Source organism: Meleagris gallopavo, chromosome 2 (assembly GCF_905368555.1).
Source record: "Meleagris gallopavo chromosome 2, MGAL_WU_HG_1.1, whole genome shotgun sequence".
In the NCBI taxonomy this organism is placed as follows: Eukaryota; Metazoa; Chordata; class Aves; order Galliformes; family Phasianidae; genus Meleagris; species Meleagris gallopavo.
In genome coordinates this window covers 67,105,020-67,128,882 of record NC_139405.1, presented here as the reverse complement: position 1 = coordinate 67,128,882, position 23,863 = coordinate 67,105,020, and the positions used below count along the sequence as shown (strand labels likewise).

At 44.3% G+C, this 23,863-nt stretch overlaps 1 protein-coding gene across 6 annotated transcripts; it reads right to left on the bottom strand.

Annotated features, from left to right (window-relative positions):
* Positions 1 to 303: 303 nt before the first annotated feature.
* BEND3 (BEN domain containing 3) lies at positions 304 to 20,670 on the bottom strand. 6 transcript variants are annotated; one of them, XM_085217556.1, is made up of 4 exons: positions 20,530 to 20,670; positions 11,061 to 11,105; positions 10,362 to 10,585; positions 304 to 5,187 (listed from the first exon to the last, which is right to left on the bottom strand). In XM_085217556.1, exons 2-4 carry the CDS (start codon positions 11,092 to 11,094, stop codon positions 2,935 to 2,937), a joined length of 2,511 nt encoding a protein of 836 aa, XP_085073682.1. In that variant the 5' UTR covers positions 11,095 to 11,105; positions 20,530 to 20,670; the 3' UTR covers positions 304 to 2,934. The 6 variants fall into 6 exon arrangements, with proteins under 6 accessions (XP_085073682.1, XP_085073683.1, XP_085073684.1 ...); XM_085217557.1 differs by lacking the exon at positions 20,530 to 20,670 and adding an exon at positions 18,641 to 19,963; XM_085217558.1 differs by lacking the exon at positions 20,530 to 20,670 and adding an exon at positions 19,773 to 19,963.
* Positions 20,671 to 23,863: the final 3,193 nt, after the last annotated feature.

Genomic DNA, 23,863 nt, shown 5'->3' with positions numbered 1-23,863 from the left:
TCGGCTCAGCAGGGTGTACTGACCTGATAGACAGAAGGCAACGCCAGTCTATAGGAAGTCAGAAGTCAGTGTATGTACATTCCAGACATCTTTACACCTAGCAATCTTCCTGCTATTTTGAAAGGAGCAAGTTTGCTCCTTTATACAAAAGCCATCTGAAAGGCAGAAAAAATGGCTGCAGCAAAGCAGGGAGTTTCCATTTATGTCTTCAGTCTGACTTGCTAAGATCTTAGTTACAGCCTCTATAGGAAAAAGAACACTTATCTGTTCGTGTCACTGTACTCAGGAAATCACCAGACAACATTCCTCTTGTATAAAAATAATATACCTTTAATTTATTTACAGGACAGACCGACTGGATGAAGTGGCTGTACTTCGGATGCACTGCAGGAGCTTTTTTTTTTTTTTAGTGACCCCATGTCACTATTTGTATGTCTCTATTTTCTTCACAAAGCATACAGTCAAATAATGGAAGATTGGGAACAGTGAGACAAAGGAATGTACACAGCCATTAGACATAAGAGAAGAAACAGCAAAGATCTTTCTGTACCCACTTTTGAAAATGCCATTTTAAAAGCTGAAAATCGCTTTTTCACTTATCAGTATGTAAGATAAACGGACTGATTTTTGACGTGTCAGGAGATATTGCAAAATGACAACATCCACAGTAAAACCCAGTATGCCTTAAATTCACATGCTAGCTAGTAACACCTGCCAGTGGTACAACGGTTTGACGTTATCGACTTCTTCGGGAGCTTCAACATCACTTAGTGGTAAAACATGTATGACATCAAGATAAGAAAAAATAATTATAAAGGAAAGCCACACTTTGCATTTCTCGCCATCTGGTGGGGCATTCACAACAGGTTGTTGATATTTTCTGTGATTTTACATCTCCCATACAAATGCACGTAAAAGACTTCACAGAGGCGCTGGGTAGCAGACAATTACATTAGAAGGTCTCAGTTTCTGGCACATTCAATTTGCTAAATTTATGCACTTGAAATGAAAGATAAGATGCAGACATTGTGGTATCAGTTCTTTATCTTTGGTAAAACGTTTTCTTTTTATTCTAGCCATATTAGCTCCGATATCCATCTTGTGAATGGTCTGCTATTATTTAAACCAGCGGGAAACATTTAGATGGATACAAACAGTATCAGTGTATCGTTTAATACATTCATGACTTTCTTCATACATTCTTTAAGAATGTTGCTAGCATGTGGGGAAAAATGAGCAAATGCAAATCTGTTATGATTTACTCCTGGTTCAACACAATATCCTTTTGCTAGTACTCGCCATTAGGAAAAAAATGTTATTTTGCTTTTTAAAGGGAGAGATCAATATGACTCTAAGAGCAATAAATTCTAAAAATCTGAAGTAAAAATATCAAGTATTTTGTATTTTCTTACAAATGCTAAAATAGAAAATTACACTGGAACAGACTTCAAATTCGATACTATGACCCATTTAGGAACAATTAAAAAGGACCACAGAGAACATCAACAATTGCTCCGAGGCGTTCCAGCGATGGTCAGTACGCAGTCGCTGACTCTACTGACTCAAAAATACATATCTGACACTCTCTCATCATTTACATCACCATTAAAAAAGAAGAAAGCTGTTTTAAAGCTGTGCTCTCCAGTGATAAATCATATAGCAGAGTCACAGTGGGTTCTGGGTGGCTTATGTTACATATGAACGTATTATTGATGCAAACTTGACCATATGAATCTAAGTTATACATATACAATTATGTCTCCAAATAGCTACTAATTACACTAAATCAATTTGGCTAGGTGAGCGAGCTCAATATCCCTACATCTGAAAAATCCAGACGGTGCCAGGCTGATGCAAAGAATGAGTTACACTACCACAGCTCATTCGTGGGGACCCTGTAGCACTTCATTCCATCCCAAAACTAATCTTTGCAGGTACCTTTTATTTATGCAGTTTGATCTTAATACTGGAAACCTTTGGAATCATCATTTTGATACAGTAAGATCTAAAAGTTTTTTAAAGTCCTTGTTGCTTATCTAGTTACTGTTGTTTTACAGAGAGGCAAGCAGGCAGGCAGGCAATAGCAATACATTCCACAGGTGCGGGCTTGGGTCTGTGCTGCTGGCTCTGCTCTCACAAGCTACCCTCACTCATGCCAACCGTGACACCGAACAAAAAAGAAAACTCACAGGGGCATGATCAAGCTTGGGGTGCCAACGTAAAGAAACATTCACACTGTGTCTATGCTCACGTCTCAACTCTTCAATACTCCAATTCTTAGAATTTTTAGAAACAAAACATGAGTAACAGTCAAAAATGGAAATCACACCACTCTGACCCATTCTTGGACGTGGCAGTACTATTTTCAGTATCTCAGTATCAGTAAGAACAAAACACATTAAAGCTGTGATTACTGTAGAAGCAAAGTCAGACATTCCAGTGATTTCAATGAATATGGCACTTTCAGAAAGCATTAGTTTTGCAGATTTCGATGAAGTTTAAATTTCAAACTCCAAATGAACTAACATAATTGGGTATAAGGGTGAAATGAAATACTGCCCCTGACAAACACCACATTTAAAAAAAAAAAACTTTATTATTAAAAAGTGTTAAAAAAGGGGGGAAGCAGAAATGGGGAATGGCATAGTAGAGTTTCAATACATGTACTTGCGCCAGTGAAAGCCATGCTCTTAATGAATCATTAAGAGCTCTGTCACCAATGACTTAGGATCTTTACCCATGTACAAACCTAGTAAGCCACATCCCACTGCTGCAGTGCCCACATAGATGCAACACACGTTAAAATGCAACAAACTTAGTGCCTAGTTCTCCCGGATGCTGAGCAGCCCCAGCTTGACAGGCCCTTCAGTCTAAAACAAAGCATAATCCTGACAATAATTTAGTGGTCAAAGTCTTCGGAATTCAAAGAGCCCGTCACTTCTTTGCTTTCTTTGCTTTTTTCAGTATGTCGCACTTTTTTCTGTTAGGACGCCGGCATCTTTCATCAATGCTCGGTATACATTCATAATGCCATACTTCTTCCATTTTCTCCACGGGGTAAACCGCTTCCACGTAATGGCGGATCAGTCTCAGCCTGATAGGATCCAGCTGTTTTTTGTTACAAGCACCTGAATGGTTGTATTGCAGTCTGAGATTTTCGGGAGTAAAGAGTTCTGGGAAGAGTCTTACGAGAAGCCTGGCGGCGAAGTTTCCAACAGAAAGGCTCTGCTGTACGATCTCTCTTACCTCCTTATCAGTCAGCAAATACGGAGAAGGCACAGGGAAGTCTGGGTTAGGAATAACAAGTTCATCGAGTGGTATCTTGCAAAAATCCTTGCTGCTCCTTTCGGGAGGCAGTGGTGGCCCTTCAAACTCCTCTCGAAACCTTTCGGGGTTTATTGCATAGCTGAGGAACTCCCTCCTCTCGGGCCCTGGCATGTGGACCTTCCGCTGCTGCTGGTACGAGCGCCGTTGCTCTGTGTCCCTTCGCCGACACCTCTCATCCAGCTTCCCAACAAACTCCAACATCCACACTCTGTCATTCTTTGCCCTTGGGTACAGTATCTGCACGTAATGCCGAATTAATTTAATTCTAGTGGGATCAAGCTGCTTCTTGCCCAAAGACCCGCTACAGTTGTATTGCTTCCGTAAGTTTTCATGAGTAAACAGCTCGGGAAACAAGAGAACAAGCAGCCGAGAGGCAAAGTTGCCTATGGAAAGACTGCTTTCATATATGTTTTTAATCTGTTCTTTGTTCAACAGGTAATCGGGAACGGGGACATCAAAATCAGGAGGGGGAAAGTCAAGTTTGTCAAAGTCAATGGGCACAAGCCATATTTTTTTTGAGCGTCTACCTGGTTTTTCATATTCAAAACTGTCTTCCACTTTTATGATTGATACGTCATCCGGTAAACTAGAAGAGTCGTAACAGTCATCTCTCAGCTGATCACATTCACTTCCATCCATATATACATTTTCAAGTTCTTCATTTATTCGCTGAACGCATTGCTGCAACCAAGCTTCCTCTTCTTGTACATCTGGAAAGTAAATTTCAGTGTACCTACGGATTATCTGAAGGCGATGAGGATCCAGCAGTTGCTTCCCAGAGTCCCCATAGCAGCTGTACCTTTCAGCTAATTTTCTGTGGTCAAAGAGTTCTGGAAACAGTCTATGTAACAAAAAAACACAAAATTCCCCCGGAGAAGAAGCTTCATCTAAAAATTCATTGAGATCCTGAGCATCTAGAATGTAGTCTGAGGCAATGGCGTTACTCCTGTCCAAGGACAAAGCTTCTTCTTGCTCTTTATCCTCAAGAAAATGAGAGGAATCCACCTGTTCAGTCTCATAAAAACTGGAGGACTGCACATTCTGTGGGTTATTTTCCAATTCCCTTTGAGCCCAAAATCTATTGAAAAAATCATTCAGTTGAGGCAAACACTCCACCTGCCACACAGCTGTACTCTTCACAGAAGGATAACAGACTTCCACATAGCTACGGATAAGCTGCAGATGGAGAGACTCCAGCTTCCTCTTGTTAGGAAAGCCACATGCACTGCAGTTCCTGTTGAACTCATCATCGCTGAAGAGCTCTGGGAAGAGTTGTACCAGTAAGCGACAGGCAAGGTCTCCACCTGATGTGCTTTGATCCATGAGTTGTTTGAGCTCAGCAGAAGTCAGCGTGTACTCAGGGGGAGGCTTGAAATCTGCCACACACTCCACTGGACTGACTTGCTTTTTAATTCTGCTCACCTCCAGAGACAGAAGGTCAACCTTATTGTGAAGCTGGGTCATATTGGAACTGAGAGTGTTAAGCGTGAAGAACATTTTCTGTATCAAAGAATATATATTTGGGTCAGACTCGACAGCAACAGCCGCCGCAGCGAGGGCTGCAGCAGAGTCCCTTTTGCGCTGGTCATTCAAAGTCCGAAGATGCGAGGGACTGCTGGGGCTGATTTTTTCATACAAGTCATAAGAGGCAAACTGCTCTGCTCCTGGTGCATTCTTCTTCTCTGTAATTTTGTGTGAGATGCCATACAGGGGTTTCTTGTAAGATGAAGTGGTTATGTCGCTGAAGGGTTCTTCCTCACAGAGCCACGTTATATTAGGGTTCTTGTTCTTGCTTGGCTGCTCTGCATTTACCTGAGTGGGTGAGCCAGTATCTCTGTTCTTCATGTTTGAATTGGAGCCCTTTGAATGAATAAATATGTATTAGTAAACTGCTTTAAAAATATCAGTTATAGATGTTTCCCCCTTAAGCAGGCATTGTTATATAAAAGTGCAAGATCAAACTGTCTCTAGAAGATTCAGTTGTGTTACATACATCAAATTAATAAATCCATTAGTAAAATAAAACAACAAAAATACAGTAAAGTACTGTGTTTTTTTTTTTTTTTTAATTATTATTATTATTTTGTCTTGGCTCATGGCTTTCTCCACAGGCTAGAAATTAAATTATAATCCTTAGCAGCACTCTTCTCCCACCAAGTTCTAAATACTCTCCCAAATTAAGTATCATTATGCTTATGTGTATGAGGATCTCGAGCTGCAGAGAACTCGGGTGGCAACAAGTCAGCAGGAGAGCCAAGAATAGAACCTAGATTTTCTGACTCTTCGTCCTGTGACCTTGCCACTGCTTCCACCACCTGCATTTAACATTCTTAGTGCTCTCCTAATGTTAGCTTTTGAAAATGCCATGAAGGCTGTAACTAAAACTCTCATTATTCTCTTCTTGCTGATGTCAGAGGTTTATAAAGTTGTTTCACTTTATTTTTTTTTATCTTTACAGTAGTGCACAAATCTTAAAAAAGTTCTAAGAATGAGTAAAATATTAAACATTCTTTAATGTAAATAATAAAAACTTTTTTCTTTCTGTGAAAATTATCTTGACATCACAATTTTTAAAAGGCAATTTTATTTCTGAAGGGCAGAGAAGTTTAATTTCCAGTTTTCTAAATAACTTATACAAAATACAGCAATGAACTCTCACGAAATTCCTGCTCTTGATCATCTCAATCTCTTCCTCCTTCTTTGAAATCTGAAGCAAACATTTTCATCTACTCATAGTAACTAAATAGACCTGAGGATTGTTCTGGTTTGGGTTTTTTTTTGGTTGACTTTTTTTTTTGCAAACACATGGATATCACAGATATTTCTTATAAAGTTAAGTAGATACAACAAAATCAAAATTCAACATACAGAATCCAAACGTGAGAAAACACTCACAGATTTTAGAAAAGACTGTACTAAAACATTTTGGTATGGCTTGTTTCACAATAGATCAATTTGATTAAAAAAAAAAAATACAAAATTTGCATTCAAGGATTATAACAGATGGAATGCAGACTTCAGGTCTGAGCTGAGAACCATAGCAATTTGAAATGCTAGCAAAGACTCCAGCGCATTCTACAACGAGGAGCCAGAATTAAGGTTCCTTTCTGAAAAGCAGAACAGCAACAGTCATTAAATTAATCTGGTCCCTAGGTGTCCTCCTACTTGGCATCTGCCTATTTTAGTGACAAACTGAATCTAATTACTTTTCAATTTCTAAAGCAGTCAATGCATGCTTAAACAGAACAAGCTGTTTTCTACTCCAAGTTTAGGAACCAGCAGACCCAATGAAATTGGAGTTGTTTCTGCTCTCATTCATATCACGCAGCCCTACACATGAAAACCTGTCAAGGCTGTGTGGATGGACAGATGATAAATGAAAGCATAATGTAAAAGTTCAAAGAATCCATAGCAGCGGTGGTGCTTAGGACAGCTGACTTTCAGGTTTCGTTCAGAAGACTGTACCTCCAATCCCACTCATCTTAGAGCCCATTTGCTGTGGTGTAGCAGGAAGCCAGAGCTGCAGACCACCACCAGCTTGTGGTACGACACACCCCACCTACATCGGCATCTCCATGACTTATAACACACTGAAGCACCGGAGGCTGATCTGCAGACAGACTGCCACCCAAACTGCTTCCAGCTCATGGCCAGCTCCCGCAATGGGGCTGTGGTTAGCACAGATGCCCTGTACTTGTCAGTGGAGGAACACAGGCACTTCCAGCTGACAGTTTAGCTTCCCAAGCAGATATCACTTGGAGGCAGGTCATGGCAATCCTCCCAGACAACAGGGACCCATGGGTAGCTCTGTCCCCCAATGGGACCCCAATCTGAGCTAAAAAAAAAACTTTTTACCATTTCAGACCAAAGGAGAAAACAAAGCTGCAATTCTGGAGAGTCACAGAATCATAGAATGGCCTGCATTGAAAAGGACCACAAAGATCATCTAGTTTCAACCCCCCTTGTCACGGGCAGGGTCACGAGCCACTAGACCAGGCTGCCCAGAGCCACATCCAGCCTGGATGTGAATGTAGAATTTTTTTTTCTCTTTTGTATAAAGTGAAATCTGCTACCTAAGTAGCAGAATACCTTTTAGATAACATCCCTGTTCACGGAGAGTATTCCAAATATTCCCTCACATACAGAGTATGATTCATTCAGCTCCTTCTTTACCAAATAGCTTGCCAAGGTCACCAACAGTCTGCCAGTTCTCCTCAAGAGCTCCTGCCATTTTTTCCCCTGTTTAATTATACAACAAAACTTGGCAATGTGAGGGTTCCTCCGATCAGTGCACACCTCACGCGCAGTGCCAGGACAAAGCATGATTTGGATGTGCACCCAGCAGCACAGACTCACGCCTTCAGTATCTTATTGCACCCTCAGGCCTGCATGCAGTGTGCTGGGGGAAGGCAGTGCTCATGCAGGAGCAGGGCTGGGCTCCGCCACCAACAGCTCAGCACTGCCGGAGGGACCTGGGCATCTGCCTTGTAGAGAAATAAACTCAGCATTCGACTAACAAATGACAACAAGTTGGGGCCTACGCCTCAGCACTCTCCATGTCAGAAGCTTTCTTGTCATCTTTCCCTTTTGCTTTGCTTTCCTGTTTTTAGACAGATTCCAGCTGGAAAACAGCACTATTCACAGCATAAGCATAGGGCTTTGGGTACATTCTCCAATTAAGTTAGTATTTAATATATTTTTAACTATTTTTCTGTAATTTTTAAAGAAAAGTCTTTAGTGGCAATTAGCGTATTTCAGAAGATGCTACTCTGATTTAGGACGAACAATTTTAATGTACTATCAATAATACAAGCAAAGTAAAGTTTCTGTAAGATTAAATATACATAATCTAGTGCTGCTTTTTATATTACATTTGCAATAGCAAATTGTTGGACTCTGTACATTCTTTGAAACACTGACCAACACAACTGACTGTGAAATAATCTTCCACATTACCTCTCAGTGTCCTAACTGAAGTTTTAAAAGTTGTTTAGTTATTGCTCTCCTCAGTGTTAAAGTCCAGGTAATTTGTGAGCTTCATCATGCTTTATACACAAAATCTCAATGTCCATAAGAATAAAGAACAAAACATTCTAACATATGAATAATAAGAATAAATATGTCTAAGCAAGAAACATAGAAAACAATTCTATCAAATACTTCAGCTTGGAAACTTCTTGCGTGGAAATTCTTGAAATTTACATTCTCCTACATGAGATTACTATAAAATTATTTTTAAGGAATGTAGGAAAACATTGATTTCTGCTTTAAATCAGAATATATATATATATGTATTTTAAGTGAATGTCTTCTGACAGGAAATCACTGAGTAATATCAACACCAGTCTGAGAGTACAATTATGTAAAAGAAAAAGTACAGCTCTAATTATATTATAGATAGACGTCTATGTGAAATGTAACACAAACACAATACTCTAAAAAATACTTTGTTCTCTGTTTAAGCAGAAATAGTTAATGAAGTCATCAACTAAAACAAAATATTTGTACTAGAAAAGCAGTACACTTTAAAAATGTTGTTAGGATTGAGGACTGGTTTTGGTTGGTTATTTAACTAAACATGCTGATTCACTGGGGTCAGCTGAGAGCGAGTTTTCATCACTGTAACTGGGTCACTTTCTGACATAATAAATTCAAGGTTAATTCATTTCAAATAAATTTTTAAAATGTATTAAAAGCAACCAGCAAAACACAAAGAAAGCACAGTTCAGAGACCAGAAAGTAGTTCTTTTAAGATTTTGAATGTAAGTAAAATAATTGTAAAAAGTAGAAGAGAGAGGGGAAAAAAAAGAAAGAAACTGTTATAAGATTAAAACCTACCTACCCCAGGCACTCGGAAGAAAAAAACAGAGTCAGAGCTCTGAGAAGTCAGAGAGATGACAGGCAAGAAAAACAAATATGAAGAGCCACAGCTTAGAAAGGAGAAATGAAATGCACAAATGCAACTTGGGATAACTGGCTAAGCGGCAGAACAGCAGAAAAGGATATGTGCATTAGAGTAGGTCATAAACTAAATATAACCCCAGGATTGAAGTTATTCGAAAGAGGTTGAATTTGAATCTAGCTTATTTTAAAGAAGTGCTGAGTGTGAAAAACAGGAGGTCATTATAGTGCTCTGGAGGGCATTAGGAGAGATATGACAAGCCAACACTAAACATGACTCTTCTGCGAATCTCAAAGAGAACAACAAAAATATAAGGTGACTCCTGGAGAGGAGCTCAGGAAATAGAATTTCAGTACTAGGAAAAGAAGGGCCAAGCATGGATGGCACTACAACAATTTTCCCAAGATCAGAAGACTTTTTTTTTTTTTTTTTTTTTTAAAGGAACAGAAGGTTAACGCTCTCCCCTCTCAAAGAACAAGGGCAAAGAGAAACCTGTGCAGTTTCAGCAAAGATTAATTGAAAACACCTCTGGTTATTATGGAGGTGAAACACTAAAAGGGGATAACTGAAGAGATCTGGAACTTCCTTCACTGTTTGGACAAATGTATGGACTGCCACAACTGGGATGCTGCAGAAGTTGCAGTACATGCCATTCCAGGTGTGCTGAAGGGTTCTGCATCCCTGCGATTTTATTTTTTGAGCAATATGCAAATTTATACATGTCACACTAACATCAAAATCTGTGTCATGGAAGGAAGAGAATTACAGCCCTGGTGCTACTGCCACTGAGGATCCAGCTGAAGGACTGTGTGACGTGAGAGAGGCTGTAATCAGTCATACCGAGTTATGCCAAACCCCTACCTGATCCTACGTTCTCTGAAAAACAACAAAAGTATACTTCAAATGAATGAATTAACCTATAAGTGTATGTCATTGATACAATTGCTCCCAAGTTAAAGAAATGCCCAGACAAATTTTGTGTGCAAACTGGGTCAAGAGAAGCCATATTTGACTCCGACTCATTACTAATGCAAATCTCGTTAAATGACTTGCATTTTTGCTTATAACAGCACTGAATTTAGCCTATAAAATATGAACAGAAAAATCACACAGTCATGTATAGAGAAGTCACCTCTTGTGTAAAGCGTCTTTTCTTCACACTGGGTAAGACATCTTGCTGGCTCCCTGAACCATCACAACCAAGTGAGGTCTGTTTCCGTTTGTTGGAATCCTGTAGGCAAGTAACTGCGCCATCCACTGAGTGTTTCTCAGAAGATCTGGATGTTACCGAGCAGTCTAGAGCTTCATCTTCATTTTCTGTTTCTACTTTCACAATATTTTTTTTAGGAATTTTTACTGGAAAAAGAGAAGGTTTAGAAAGATAAAGCACTCTCTCCAGAAAACCATGACAGCCTTAATACAATCTTTTGTGTTTTGTTTCTTTTCATGAAAATGTGTTTTGAAGAACATCAATTTTTATTTTTATTTTTTTTAATGACTTGCACAACAAGTGTATGCTGAGGCCACCCCAAAGTCAAGGTTTTATTATGCTAGGAACCATACAGTCATCCAGTAAATGACAGTTTCTTCCCCGAAGAAGAGTCTAAAGCATAAACAAAGTTACAGTAGGAAGATTTTTCTGGAGGGGAAGGAAGGATGCAGAGCAGAAAATACAATGAATAACAAAGACAATGGTGCATTTTAGATAGCTTTTCAGAAACTGTTAATGTAGTTTGTCCTGATCCAAGCACGTTCTTTATCAGATTACAAAGCTTTCATTTCAACAAGTATTTTTGCCTGATCAGAAATTACACAAAGTATGATTTTTTACCTTCATCGTCATCAGTGATTTCAGCTGAATTCATCTTCTATCTCACTAAGGAACAAAACAAAAACACAGATATCAGCATCTTCTGGAAACAAGACACACCTACATGTGTTTTTGTAATTACTTTACTGCCATTGTGCATTAACAGCCCACGGATAATTTCCAATCTCTACTTTTGGAGTCACTAGCTATTTTCAATACATTTCACGACCCTCTATAGACCTGTAAACACACGACCTATACTGTAGACAACATACAACAGTAGGAACATATTGAAAATGATGAGTGTTTTTTCTGCTACAAAGAAAAGTGGAAGTTACTTTACTCGTATTTATAAAGTATCTCGTCAGTACAGAAATGAAAGTTAACTGCACTGAGTTCTCTCAGCCCGTACTAAGTTGCCACATCTTCACACGGTCAAATGCTTTTATGTTGTTGTCGTGGGTAAGCCTGAGTCACAGAATGAAAACTCACCATAAAACAGAACACACGTATGTTGGAGTAAGTTTTCAATTAAAACTTCAGTTAAAAATCCTTGATCTCTTGTTATGGATTGGAATTGGAATAGAGAATCTGCAGACCTGCAATAACTACCTTTCTTCCTACTGTAAAACAATAGCCTCTAATAACGTAAGAATGTTGCCGGGTTTCTTTGTAAGGATAAACAAATAATCCATAACATCCCAACATAATTTCAGCATTATTTCCCATATCATAGAATGGCTTGGGTAGGGAGGCACCTTAAAGATCATACGGAAGACTCAGTTGTATTTCTGTCTCCTTAGGAACTAATTTGGCAAATGACTTGGGATAAGCATCAGTCTGTGGATGTGTTCCTGAAAGATACTCTAAAGCCTTTGGAGATCTACAAAGCAAACAACCTAATCAGATCTCACTGCCCTTAGGAGGCACACAGCTGCAACGTGACACCCTTGACTTGTAAACCACTGACTGAAGAGCTGTCACACATCTCTCATGATCACCTACTGTAGCCTCATGTTTAATTGGCCCGATTATAATTACTTTACATTTTCCTCAATCAGGCTCCTTTTTAATATGGCTGTCTTTCAACCTTTTCTGCATATCCCTTAACTGAGGGAGCAAGTGAATAAAGCAAACAGCCCATCAAAAGCTTATGTACAGCCCATGAGAGGGAATTATAAAGAAATCTAAAAAGAAACTGGAGTGGAGAGGGACAAGAGTCTGATTGAGAACAAAAAATAATCTTCACCTTACTTTCAAAGCACTGAAACTTTTTTTTTCTTATATAATCTCACAATATTGTTAAAAAATTGTGCAAACACTTGAACATTGCACCGCTAGGCATTTCAGTCACCAACTGATGACTGATAATGGTAAGCATGGGATCACACTCAGAGTAAGGTTTTGTACGATTGTAAGGCAACGGGTGGCACACACACATCCAAACAAGAGATGCATGGAGTTATAATCTGCTCATCTTAGGCAACTTTTTAAGCATAGCATCTTCTGATACACTCATCCTCAGCATGGCCCTTGTATGTAGCCCTGTAGAAAGCATCCTTAAGAAGACAATGTCTTTATCTCATCACCAGAAAAACATATACCTCAGTGAGCTGCACTATAAACTCTTTAGCTAGCTGCTGCTTTTACCATAATTTCAGAACTTGTGTTTGAGTTGATCCACATATAACTCACACCAGCTTAACAGTACTAAAATCACCGTGCTCACACTTCAGCAAACTCTGCAGAGACGAAACAGCACGAAATACACGTGACCCACACCACCTGCTAAACCACCTGGTAAGAACTAGTGAGGATTAATACCCAGTCTTAATAACTCAACAGCATTTGTGAAATTAGACAGCCACTACAGTTCCTTATAAAAAATCCTAAGACGGCATACTTAATATTACTGTACTTCATCAGTAAGCTATGTGGGACTTGAAGAAGAGCACATCATACTAAACATCTGTATTTGCCCCAGTGTCCCAGATACGCTGACATTCAGTTTCCAGACCTTTCTTTTTCCTTAGTTCACTGCAATAGGCTTAGCTTTAAGGGACATGAGCTGTGACACAATGTTTTTGCCAGGGCCAGAGGTGAGAGCAAGCAAACACACTGATAGCACTGCAGCAGAGCATTCTGTAACGGAAATCAAAGTGCTGGAGCTTCCCAGCCCAATCCTGGACCGCTCTGTTAGAGCAGAGCACTAACAGCTGGTATGCTGGTAAACACGGAGCCAGGACAGAAGAATGTAAAGGCAGTGCTGGGGGGAATGATGCAACATATTAAGGAGAGGATATACAGAATGATTTTTTTCTTCTAAATGTGACTGTAACTGCTATTCAAACAGGAGATTGTGTTAGGAGAACTTCTCTAGGAAAATACTAGCAAATTGGATGTAGGAGATAAACAAGAATCTGAATGATCACTATTTAAAACTGGAAAAGAAGTAAAAACTGAATCAAAGCGCACACCCTGGTTAACAGTTAACTTTCTAAATATCAAGCAGGCCAAGCAATCCCCAGTTCGGGTCAAATAATGTTGAGTCCGAACATTTTGTCCCACGCGTTTGAAACACAGTGCTGTAACTTAGTTTTAAATTACCTTTTGATCTGAAAACTGCCAGAATACAATTAAAAGCAGATAGTAAAAAGAACATCAGACTCAATGACTAGACTTATGCTTGAGCTCTCAGATATCAAACAAAGCGTGAGCTCCAAACTGTTCCTTCTTGGGAGCCCTAGTAATCTCTCTCTCCTTATCTGGTTTCCTCTGTTATGATATTTGTAAGAACATGGGCATTACGAGAAAATTAACCACAGACAGCAGCTTCTATTGAAAGTGAGCAGTCAGCTGCCCCTGTAATTTCCTGCCACACAGCCCCACCTGCTTCCCGTCAGGCATGGCTGCTCACCTCATCCTCCACTGAGCTTCTTCAGCTTCATAAACTAACATAAAACAATTTCTTTCTTTTTTTTTTTTGATGGGTTGCTTTTCTTCTAATCCAGAGAGGCAGTGGGTAAGGCAAGCAACCAGGCCTGGCTCCAAGCACACGTCAGGTCTGGTATGGGAAGGAGGAGCAGAAATCTCTCTCTGATACCAACACGTCACTGGCACGGTTCAACTACTCCACAAAAGTCTTCCACACCACCACCTCACTTCAAATGTAGGTTGCAGTTGAACTGTGAGCAAGGGGTGTGAAGACAGCAAGTAAAGCAGCACTGCTGCTATAGGCCAGGAGCCATATGGGGCAAGTCCATGTGCAGGTACGTGTGCCTGCCCAGGCACGGCTAGCATCAGTCTGGCTGGGTGCTTCACGCTCTCCGCAATGCTGTTTGCAGAGCGTACGGGAATAACAATTGTTTCTTCAGTAGGAAAGGCATCATTCTGGTCCAGACTGTGCAAATAAAAAGGCTGGAGAAGAGGAACATGGGATGCAACAAGAGCAAAAAGTTATCCTGAAAGGAAATCTTTTCTATCTAAACTGTTTTGATAGCTATTATATATAGCTGCAGAGATGCTTGTACCAAGCACAACTGGGTGTCATGGATCTGTACAACTTCAGCCCTCACCCTGGAAGACATAAGCACTCCTTTCAGCTCAGTCCTCTAGACTTTTGAAACAGTTAAAAAAGATGAACCTTAGAGGACTCTTCTTAAGGTGGTGACAGCTTTGTTTTTCTAAGAAATGTGAATATCTCAATTTGCAATCAGATAAAGACAAAACTATTCATTTCATCCTAATATATGATGAGCTTATTTGCAGAGAACTGATTCAATACACATCTATTGAATCATGTATCATGCCCTCCTGCTGCAAGTTCAAGCTACATCAAACAAATAAACATGCATTACACTCAAACTCTAGACATTAGTCTAAGTATTTTATATGCAATCTCGAGACTTGCACCAAGATCCAGAAATCCCACTCAGCTACCAGAATCACACAGCGGCCCGCGTTAGAAGGGATCTCAAGGATCATGAAGCTCCAACTCCCTGCCACAGCAAAGCCAACAACCTCCCCATTTAATACTAGACCAGGTTGCCCAGGGCCCCATCCAGTCTGGCCTTGAACACCTCCAGGGACGGGGCACCCACAGCCTCTCTGGGCAGCCTGTTCCACCACCTCATCACTTTCTCTGTAAAGAACTTCCTTCTCACATCCAACCTAAATTTTCCCTCCTTCTTACAGCTTCTAGACATCAAGTTTCTGGTGGAGCATATACACAAAACCCTAAGAGCCCTGCATGAGGAATTACTCTGCTCAATAGAGTAGATATTCAATAGAAAGACTTTGGTACTTCAGCACTCTCATGGAGGACAGCCACAAATGAGCACAAGGCATTTCACTTAACAGTGGCACAATGGTTAAAGAGGTATTCGGGAGATTTTTTTATTTTCCTGCTACTGATTTCACACTGGAGACAAGACTTAGGTCCCCAGATCCCTGACAACTAGCCTCATCACCAGGTGATGGACACACAGGAGGGCAGGCTGGAAGGCAAGTTTTGGCATGAGGAAGTAAGCAAAGAAGGGAATGTCCCAGGGTTCCAGCATGCCTTGGCTGCCACTATCAGCCAGATCTCCCTTCCACAGACCCTGTCCTCATCAGATTAGCTAAGAGAAAGGGACAATTCAATAAAGGAAAAGAACTTTATCTAATTCCACTCACATCACTTAGGCACATGACTCCATTTGGTAACATCCAACTGATAACACAGAATTACAGAATCATAGGGGTTGGAAGGGATCACTGGAGACCATCTAGGATAACCCCCTACTAAAGCTGCAACCTACAGTAGCTTGCAGAGAAAAGTGTCCAGGCAAGTTTTTAAAATCACCAAAGAAGATCTCTCTGGGCAGCCTATTCCAGTGCTCCATCACTCTCAAAGTAAAGTTTTTCCTCATGTTCATATAGAACTTCCTGTATTTCAGTTTGTGCCCACTACCCCTGGTCACTTGGCGTCACCAAAAGGAGCCTGACCCCCATCCATTTGAAACCCTTCCTTTAGATATTTATAATCACTGATAAGATCCCCTCTCAGTCTTCTCCAGGCTGAGCAGTCCCACATCTCTCAGCCTTTCCTCACAAGCGAGATGCTCCAGGCCCTTCATCATCTTTGTAGCCCTTCACTCTCTCCCTCTCCCTCTCCCTGTTCCCTGTCTTTCTTGGGCTCCTGTACACACTGCTCCACATGCAGCCTCACCAGGGCAGAGTAGAGGGGGAGGATCAGCTCCCTTGACCTCCAGGATCCCATTGGCCTTCTTGGCCACCAGGGCACACTGCTGGCTCATGGCCAGCCTGTCATCCACCAGGACACCCAGGTCCTTCTCTGCAGAGCTCCTCTCCAGCAGGTCAGCCTCTAACCTGTACAGATGCATGCAGCTGGTCCTCTCCATTTGTAGGACTCTACACTTGCTCTTGTCAAACTTCATCAGGTTTCTCTCTGCCCATCTCTCCAGCCTGTCTAGGTCTCACTGGATGGCAGCACAGCCTTCTGGTGTGTCAGCCACCCCTCGCAGCTTCGTATCATCAGCAAACTTGCTGAGAGTGGACTCCATCCCTTCATCTGGGTCACTGATGAGGACATCAAACAATACCTGACCCAGTACTGGCCTCTGGAGAACACCACTAGTTGCATGTCTCTAAACAGATTTTGCACTGCTGATCACAACCCTCTGAGCTCAGTCAGTCAGTTTTCAATCCACCTCACTGTCCACTCATCTACGCCATGTATCCCATCTATCACAGAGGGCTACCTGATTTGTACAACATAAGCTTAACCTCCTCCAATTTATACCTAAAAATTACTAATTTGTTGGTCTTGCAGTATTTTTTTTTTTTTTTTTTTTTTCTGTCTTATGTTTACAACCCTTACAAAAACCAGAATGCAAAGAGAAAAGACCTTGCTGGTAACAGAAGACCAAGCCAATTCTCCGCCCTTGCAATCACTCTTAAAGAAAGCCAGATTGATCACCTTTAAGTTCTGACTTAAAAAATTAAAAAAATGCTGCTGTTCAATCATTTTTAACTAAAAAACAACTTATTACTCATTAAACATCCATACACAATCAAAGCCCTTATAACCAGGAAAAAAAAAAAGCATAAAAACCATGAAAGACAGTACAAAAGTGCACAGATACTGCATGTAATTCTGATTTTATAACACAGGAAAATTATGATTACAAATTAAAATGATTATCTTAACTAAAATAATAATTACCATTTCCAGTTTTATAGAAGTTAGTTGTTCACTAATTCAATCGTTTGCAAAACACTGTATTGTTCACTTCTATATTGCATGGCCAGTGTGTAGATGTTGCTTCTCAAAAACACACAATCTTACTAAATATTTTAATATCTCCACGTAGGTTGGAGGTTTGCCTCCAAGTCTTCATTACTGATACGTTACCTATAACTTAACATCATTTTTTTTTTAGACATTGTGTATTATGAGACGTTTATTCCTTCTAATGCCTCATGGTGGTACATTGCTTCATGCATAAAAGTCACAGGCTTTAATGAGAACTACTTGAGTTTTGTTTACAACCAAAGAGGTGAACTGTTATTTACTTTTTGGTCAAAAGATAGGACAGGTGTTTGCTAGTCACATTAAGAATGTGTATAAAAGCATATTTAAAGAATTTGTTCAACTGCCTTGCTTTCAGCATGCAGTGAGAGATGTAACACTAGCTAAGGAGCTGATATTGTAAGGAGGTAACATTGGCTACATTTCACAAGTTGAGTACACAGAACTGCTGTTATTTAACAGAGAAAAAGCAGCTGGCCTCACTGCATCAGCACTTGATCAAGTCAATGCCACATAACGACCGTGTGGTTTATCCAAAGCCAACCAAGGACAGTTTATTAGTTAAGAGACTTCTCAGACAATAAAGGGTCCGAGGTCCTGTTCCCTGTCTCTGGGTCTGTACTTCACGTAAAGCATGTGTTGGATAAAGCAATGCAAAAACTCAGAAAAAAAAAAAAAAAAAGGACAGAATGCAGAGTTCAAAGGAATGCTACAAAGGTTTTCAAGGGGCTGGAGAAGCTGCTGCAAGAGGAAAGACTGAAGGAGTTTTAGGCTCTTTTGAACTTGGGAACAGAAGGCTCAGGGGGGCATCCCAGTACTTAACAGGTGGCCACAAAGAAGACAGAAGATCTACTTTCACAAGGAACCACACGGAGAGGATGAGGGGCAGTGGATACGAGCTGTACCAGGACAGGTTTCACCTTGATGTAAGAAAGAAATGTTTTACAGTGAGAACAACTGATCTCTGGAACAAGCTCCCAAGTGCCACGGTAGTCACCATCACTCGTGCTTTTCAAGTCAGGTAGACAGTGCTGGATCATCTCACCTAGGCTCCCTTCTCCAAGGAAGGCTGGGCCTGCTGAACTTCTGAGGTCCCTTCCAATCGGGGCTGTTCTGATCCTCCCTCAGAGGAGACCACGAGGTAGGAAGCAGCTGGCTGGATGCGGTTCCATCCAGCTCATTGTGGTTCTAACTATCCGATGACAGTGAACACACTGTCCTTCGTGATGTTTCAGAAGGATGAGGTCAGGGTAGCTCTCTGAAAGGACAAGGGCTTCGGAAGCCTCACCTCTGGCTCAGGTGACCCAGGAGCTGCCTCCCGCTCAGGCACGCTGCTCACCAAGCAGCTCTTCTGCTGGAGCAACCCTACGGACCTCTGGCTTTGGCCACGTCGTTCAGAACTTTCGCTTCCTGCCTGCAGCGCTGGGTTCAGTGTGAAAGCGTCTACATGCTACAATCATTCTTGGCGTGCATCTGATTCTTCCCATTTATAAATCAAACAAACAAAACGCCACCACTCAAATTCAGTTTAACAGAATTACACGGAAACAACACTCCAAAAATTTTCCGGCGCTTGCTTTCTGTTCAACAGGTCAGCAATTTAAGTTTAAACAAGGCAGAAATTTCTCCACCTTTTCAAACAACAACAACACAAGTATTTTACTCCGGGCTTTTTGGCATTTTCATTAATATTTTAATTTCCTCTTTAAGTATTCTCCTATTATTGAAAACCTCATCACCACACTCATTTGCATGTTTGGAGAATAAGCAAATAGCTGCAGCTCGCTGCCAGTACACCGCTACCTCAAACATCTGCATAAATCATGTTAAAAGTTACTCCTAAAACCACCATCACAGACAGAAAGCAGAAAGAAAGGAAGATAAAGCACTCTGTATTTCTTGTTCTGAGCTGCACTTTGCATACGTTCAGTCAGGTTTCCTTATAAATTACTACATCTTTCTGAAAAGAATTATGGAAAAGCACAGGAAGTTGCTTGAGCAGCAGGTTGAAGAAACAACTCCGATGCCCAAAGCCACCTGAACTGAAAATGTTTATGATTTCACAGAATTACAGGGCCGTGGGGGTGGGAAGGGCCCTTTGGGGATCACACAGCCCAACCCCCTGCTGGAGCAGCATCCCTACAGGCTCCTATGAAACAGGACTCTTACATCTGTTATCCGAACAACGAGCAAAATGCAAACAGGGAATACGGGAGCGTACTTGAAGCAGATGTTTTCTATTCCATCAATTTGGTGACAACAGGGTGCTGCCGGTGACCCCAAAATGGAGGTTTGGAATCTATTATTGATGCCCCAGTACTCAAAAACAATATTCCAACAACACGAACGCGTGGCAACCACAACTGCACGTACCGCAAGTTCAGAAACCACGAAAAGGACAATTTTAAGAGAAGCTTTACCCTTAACGGGCAATACAACCCCCGGGCCGAGGACAGTTCGGAAACCTCCTTCGCCACCCGGCGCAGGAGAACGGGATGCTCAAGGCTCCGTCGGAGCCAACCTGCAGCGGGGCACGGCGCCAGCAGGCCCCGCACGGCACGTCCGATCCGACCCTCCACCGAGGGCACGGGGACGACCCCCCACCCGCCGGGGTCCGCTGCGTTCCCCGCGGCCGCCCCCAGCCCGCCCGGTTCCCGGCCGGTGCCGCCGCGGTGCCGGCGGGGAGGCGGCGGTCGCCACGTGGGAGCGGCGCGGCCCCGCCCCGAGGCGGAGGCTGCGGCGAGGCCGCCCCGCACACCCCGCACGCGGCGGCCGCGGCCGCTTCCGCGGTCAGACCCGCGAGCCCGGGCTGCGGCGGCGGTTGGCGCTTCCGGTCCGAACCCTGCCCGGGCGGATCTATGTGGCCGGTGCGCGCGGGGGGGGGAGGAGGGGGAGACGAGGTGAGGGCGGAGGCGACGGTGGAGCGGCCGCTCTCCTTCCTCCAGCCCGGCGCTCCCCGCAGCGCGGCGCGGATGGAGGCGGCCCGGCCGGGCGCCGTGCGCCAAGGCGCCGTCGCGAGCGGCGAACAAAGAGCCCCCGCCCGCCGCGCTCCGTGCGAGGAGTGGGGCCCGGCCGCGGCGGGGCGAGGGGCCGCTTCACCCCCTCCCCGGGCCTCCCACCGTCCCCTCCCCGCTCCCCGTATCCCCCTTCCCGCCCGGCTGCGGCGGCGGCACTTACCGAGGCGCGGCGAGGGGGCGCGGGGGCCCCGGGACGGCGGGGGCGGCTGGAGCGGCCGCCGCTGGTGCCCGCCTCTCCCCCCCCGCTCTTTGTGTGCGAGGGTCCGCGCGCTGCGCTCTCGCGTGACGTGACGGGACCGTGTGTCATTTCCGCACAAGGACACTGAGCCCCGAGCCGCCGCGGCCAGCGCCACCCGCCGCCCCGGGGCAGGGGCAGAGGCGGGGGGGGCGGGGGTGGGAGAGGGGGGCGGGGAGGAGCGGGCCTCTCTTCCCCCGGTCCGCCCCCGCCCGCCCCGCCGGGGGCACGCGCCGCTCCCACCGGAGACCCCGCGCGCGGCCCAGCCACGCGCGCGCCCGCCGCCCGCCCGCGAGACCCGGCCGCACGTGGGCTGGCGCCGAGCACGTGGCCGCGGGGCGCCGCGCGCCGCCGTCGGGCGCCGTTATCGCGCCCTCCCCCCTCTCTCCCTCCCTCGCTCCCCTTTCGGCCCTCGGCCGTCGCCTCGTGGCCTCCCCACGCGGGGCCCCGCGGCGGGCGGGGGGCCCTGAGGTGATCCCCGCGGCTGCGTGCGGGAGGGGAGAACCGGGGACGGCCGCGCGGAGCTGTGAAACGGGAAGTGCTCTCTGCTTTAATGAGTATCCGTGTCGATATTATCTGTTTTGACAGCAACGCGTGGAACGTCAGTTCGACGAATCCTGCGCTTTCCCCTCACAGCTTGCGGGAAAGCCCCAAAGATGAAACCGTACATGAACGTGAGGAGGACGGCCCCGTCGGGCGGGCTCTGGCCGGCTGCGCCGCGGTACGCAGCGACCCAAAGCGGGAGCGCTCCGACCGCCGCCGCTTCTCGCGGCGCTCTGTCGCGGCGGGCATCGCGCGGCCGCCGCTCCCCGCGCGCAGATCCCGTGCACACGGCGGGCGCTCGCACTGCGCCGTCATTGTTTCACTTCTCCCGCAGCCGAAGGAATCGAGTCTCGTGTTACTGCGTTAAATGCAGTGTCAAGCAGTTGGGAAATGACTTTCCAGGAACGAAACCTCTCTGATAACCCGCTGCCCCACGAGTACTTCAGCCCTCCTCTAGGGTACTCCCGGTTTCCATAGGACTGAGTGATACAAAGAATGAATCTTTAAAAAGTTTGTGATCTGAGGTGCTGCCATTAGGAACAGCTCCCTAAAATGTCTGTCTTCCGTTTGTGTGGCTCCTCTGAGTTTGGACTTTAGGGTTTGGGACATCCTCGCAGCGCCACAGTGGCTGCATACTGCTCACAGACAGTGCTTTGCTGACTTAACGTTGGCTGCTCTTTTTGTTCTTATTAAGAGACGGCTCTTACAGCAGCCCTTCCCAGCAAAGCTGCCAGCTTCCAGACTGCTCCGATGGAGCACTTAACGAGGATACAATTTATTAACGAGACAAGAATCTACAGGCAGCAATTCATTGACCCTTTAGCAATAAGGGCGCTTCCTGATAACTTTCCTGGGTGTTAGCACTAGGAAGGTGAAATTTCCAGCGTGATTTGTCCTTTGCCTTGTTCACAGAGCTAAGTGAAGGTTTCCCTAAAGGTTACAATGCTTTAGTACCTGGCCCAGTTGCTGAGTAGTGCCGTGTCCCGCTTGGATTTCGCTTGAGTCCTTTACTTAGTGGGATTGAGCAGAGGCAACCATAAGGCAGGAGCATGCTGGTGGAATCCCAAACTCCATTTCAGGGCCCTTGAGAACACACTCGCAGTCTGAACTCCGCCTCCTTTCTGCTCCGCGGCGCTGGCCCGAGGCACTGCAGCTACCAGGGACCCAAGCCCAGGAGGAGACCCGAAGGGCCTCAGCTAAGCATAAGGAAACACAGCATATTGCTGCCATAACAGCACTTGCTGAGAGGGGAGCAGGCCGAGCTGTCTCCAGGCAATGCAGAGAGCAGAGTAGATTGGCTTTCTGGCCAGACAGCTCCCAGTTCCTTCACCATTTGAACTCGTGCTGAACAACTCATTTATTCAAATGTTCATTTATTTCCCTTCATGCCTTTGGCTCAAAAGCCACTCTGTGACACTGCAGCAATCTCTGGAAAATTCTGCTGGGAAAGGAAGCTCTGGTACTCCAACACGAGCACTCTTCAGGAAAAAAATCACCGTCACTCCTGAGTGCAAACAGTGCGCCATCACTCACCCTGCCAAGCTGAAACAAGATTTCAGCCATCAATATCAAGCAAAATGTCAAAGCTGCCAACACTGACTGTCTTTCACAGAATCATAGAATGGCTTGGGTTGGAAGGGCCCTTAAAGACCATCGAGTCCTAACCCTCTGCCATGGGCTGCTTATCACCCCCCCAGCTCAGCTGCCCAGGGCCCCATCCAACGTGGCCTTGAGTGCCTCCAAGGATGGAGCACCCACAGCTTCTCTGGGCAGCTGTGCCAGCACCTCACCACCACTGAGCAAAGAATTTCCTCCGAACATCTCACCTAAATCCGCAGTGGCAGACTGGCAGTGAGGGCACAGGTGGTGTCACCACTGCAGCAGGCATGAGTGAGGAGCCGGAGCACCTCAGTGTGCTGAGGCCACGGCATGGTACAGTGACATGGAAAGAGAATGGCCATGAATGTGCACGTTTGGCATGAATGAGGACCCAAACCTCTGGCACGGCTCCTTTCTTGCAGATTGCTGCAATATCCTGCAGCACTGGGGGGTCAATGTTGTGGTAGGTGATGTTGAAAGTGCTCTCAGTGCTAGTTATAGTAGTTTGGTTCAGTAAAATGTACCACTGTAGCACCAGTCAATCTCTTCTCCAGCATGCATCTTGAATCTAAGCCACCCTGTAGCCAGACCCAAAAGCCAGAAAGCAGAAGAGAAACAGCCTTAGTGTGCAGAGTGAGTTCCTTCCAAGTCATATGCATTTTGCATGAGACCTAAGTGAAACTAAGTCCCTTTCTCATAGGAAGGCAAGCAGGGCCTTTTCTTGCCTGATGCCTGACTTCCTGCTGCCTGCAGGAGCAGGGCATGCTCTGCTCAATGTGCGGGTGCACTGAGAGATGCAGCTGGAGGGCAATGCCTGGAGGATGGGGCCAGTGCTTGCTGCTGGAAGCCAGCACACTGCCAGGGCCAGGATTGCCCTCTAGTGCTTCCCATAAGTGCATTGGTGAAGTCAGGAGTCTGCTCCGGCCTGCCAGAATTGGACAGATGCATGAGTACGTCCCTAAATAAATAAATAAATAAATAAATAAATAAATAAATAAATAAATAAATAATCAGTCCAATTAAATAATTGAATCTACAGTAAAAGGTGGTCTGTGACTCAAAATTTATACAAGCCTGAAATATTCAATGGCAAATAAGGCAAGAGCATCTGTCACAT

Coding starts and splice junctions, on each gene's coding strand:
- BEND3 (XM_085217556.1), bottom strand. CDS start 11,094: ATGAATTCAGCTGAAATCACTGATGACGATGAAG. Junction 10,586..11,060: donor AATCACTGATGACGATGAAG/GTAAAAAATCAT, acceptor CTCTTTTTCCAG/TAAAAATTCCTAAAAAAAAT. Junction 5,188..10,361: donor AAAGACGCTTTACACAAGAG/GTGACTTCTCTA, acceptor ATTCATTCAAAG/GGCTCCAATTCAAACATGAA.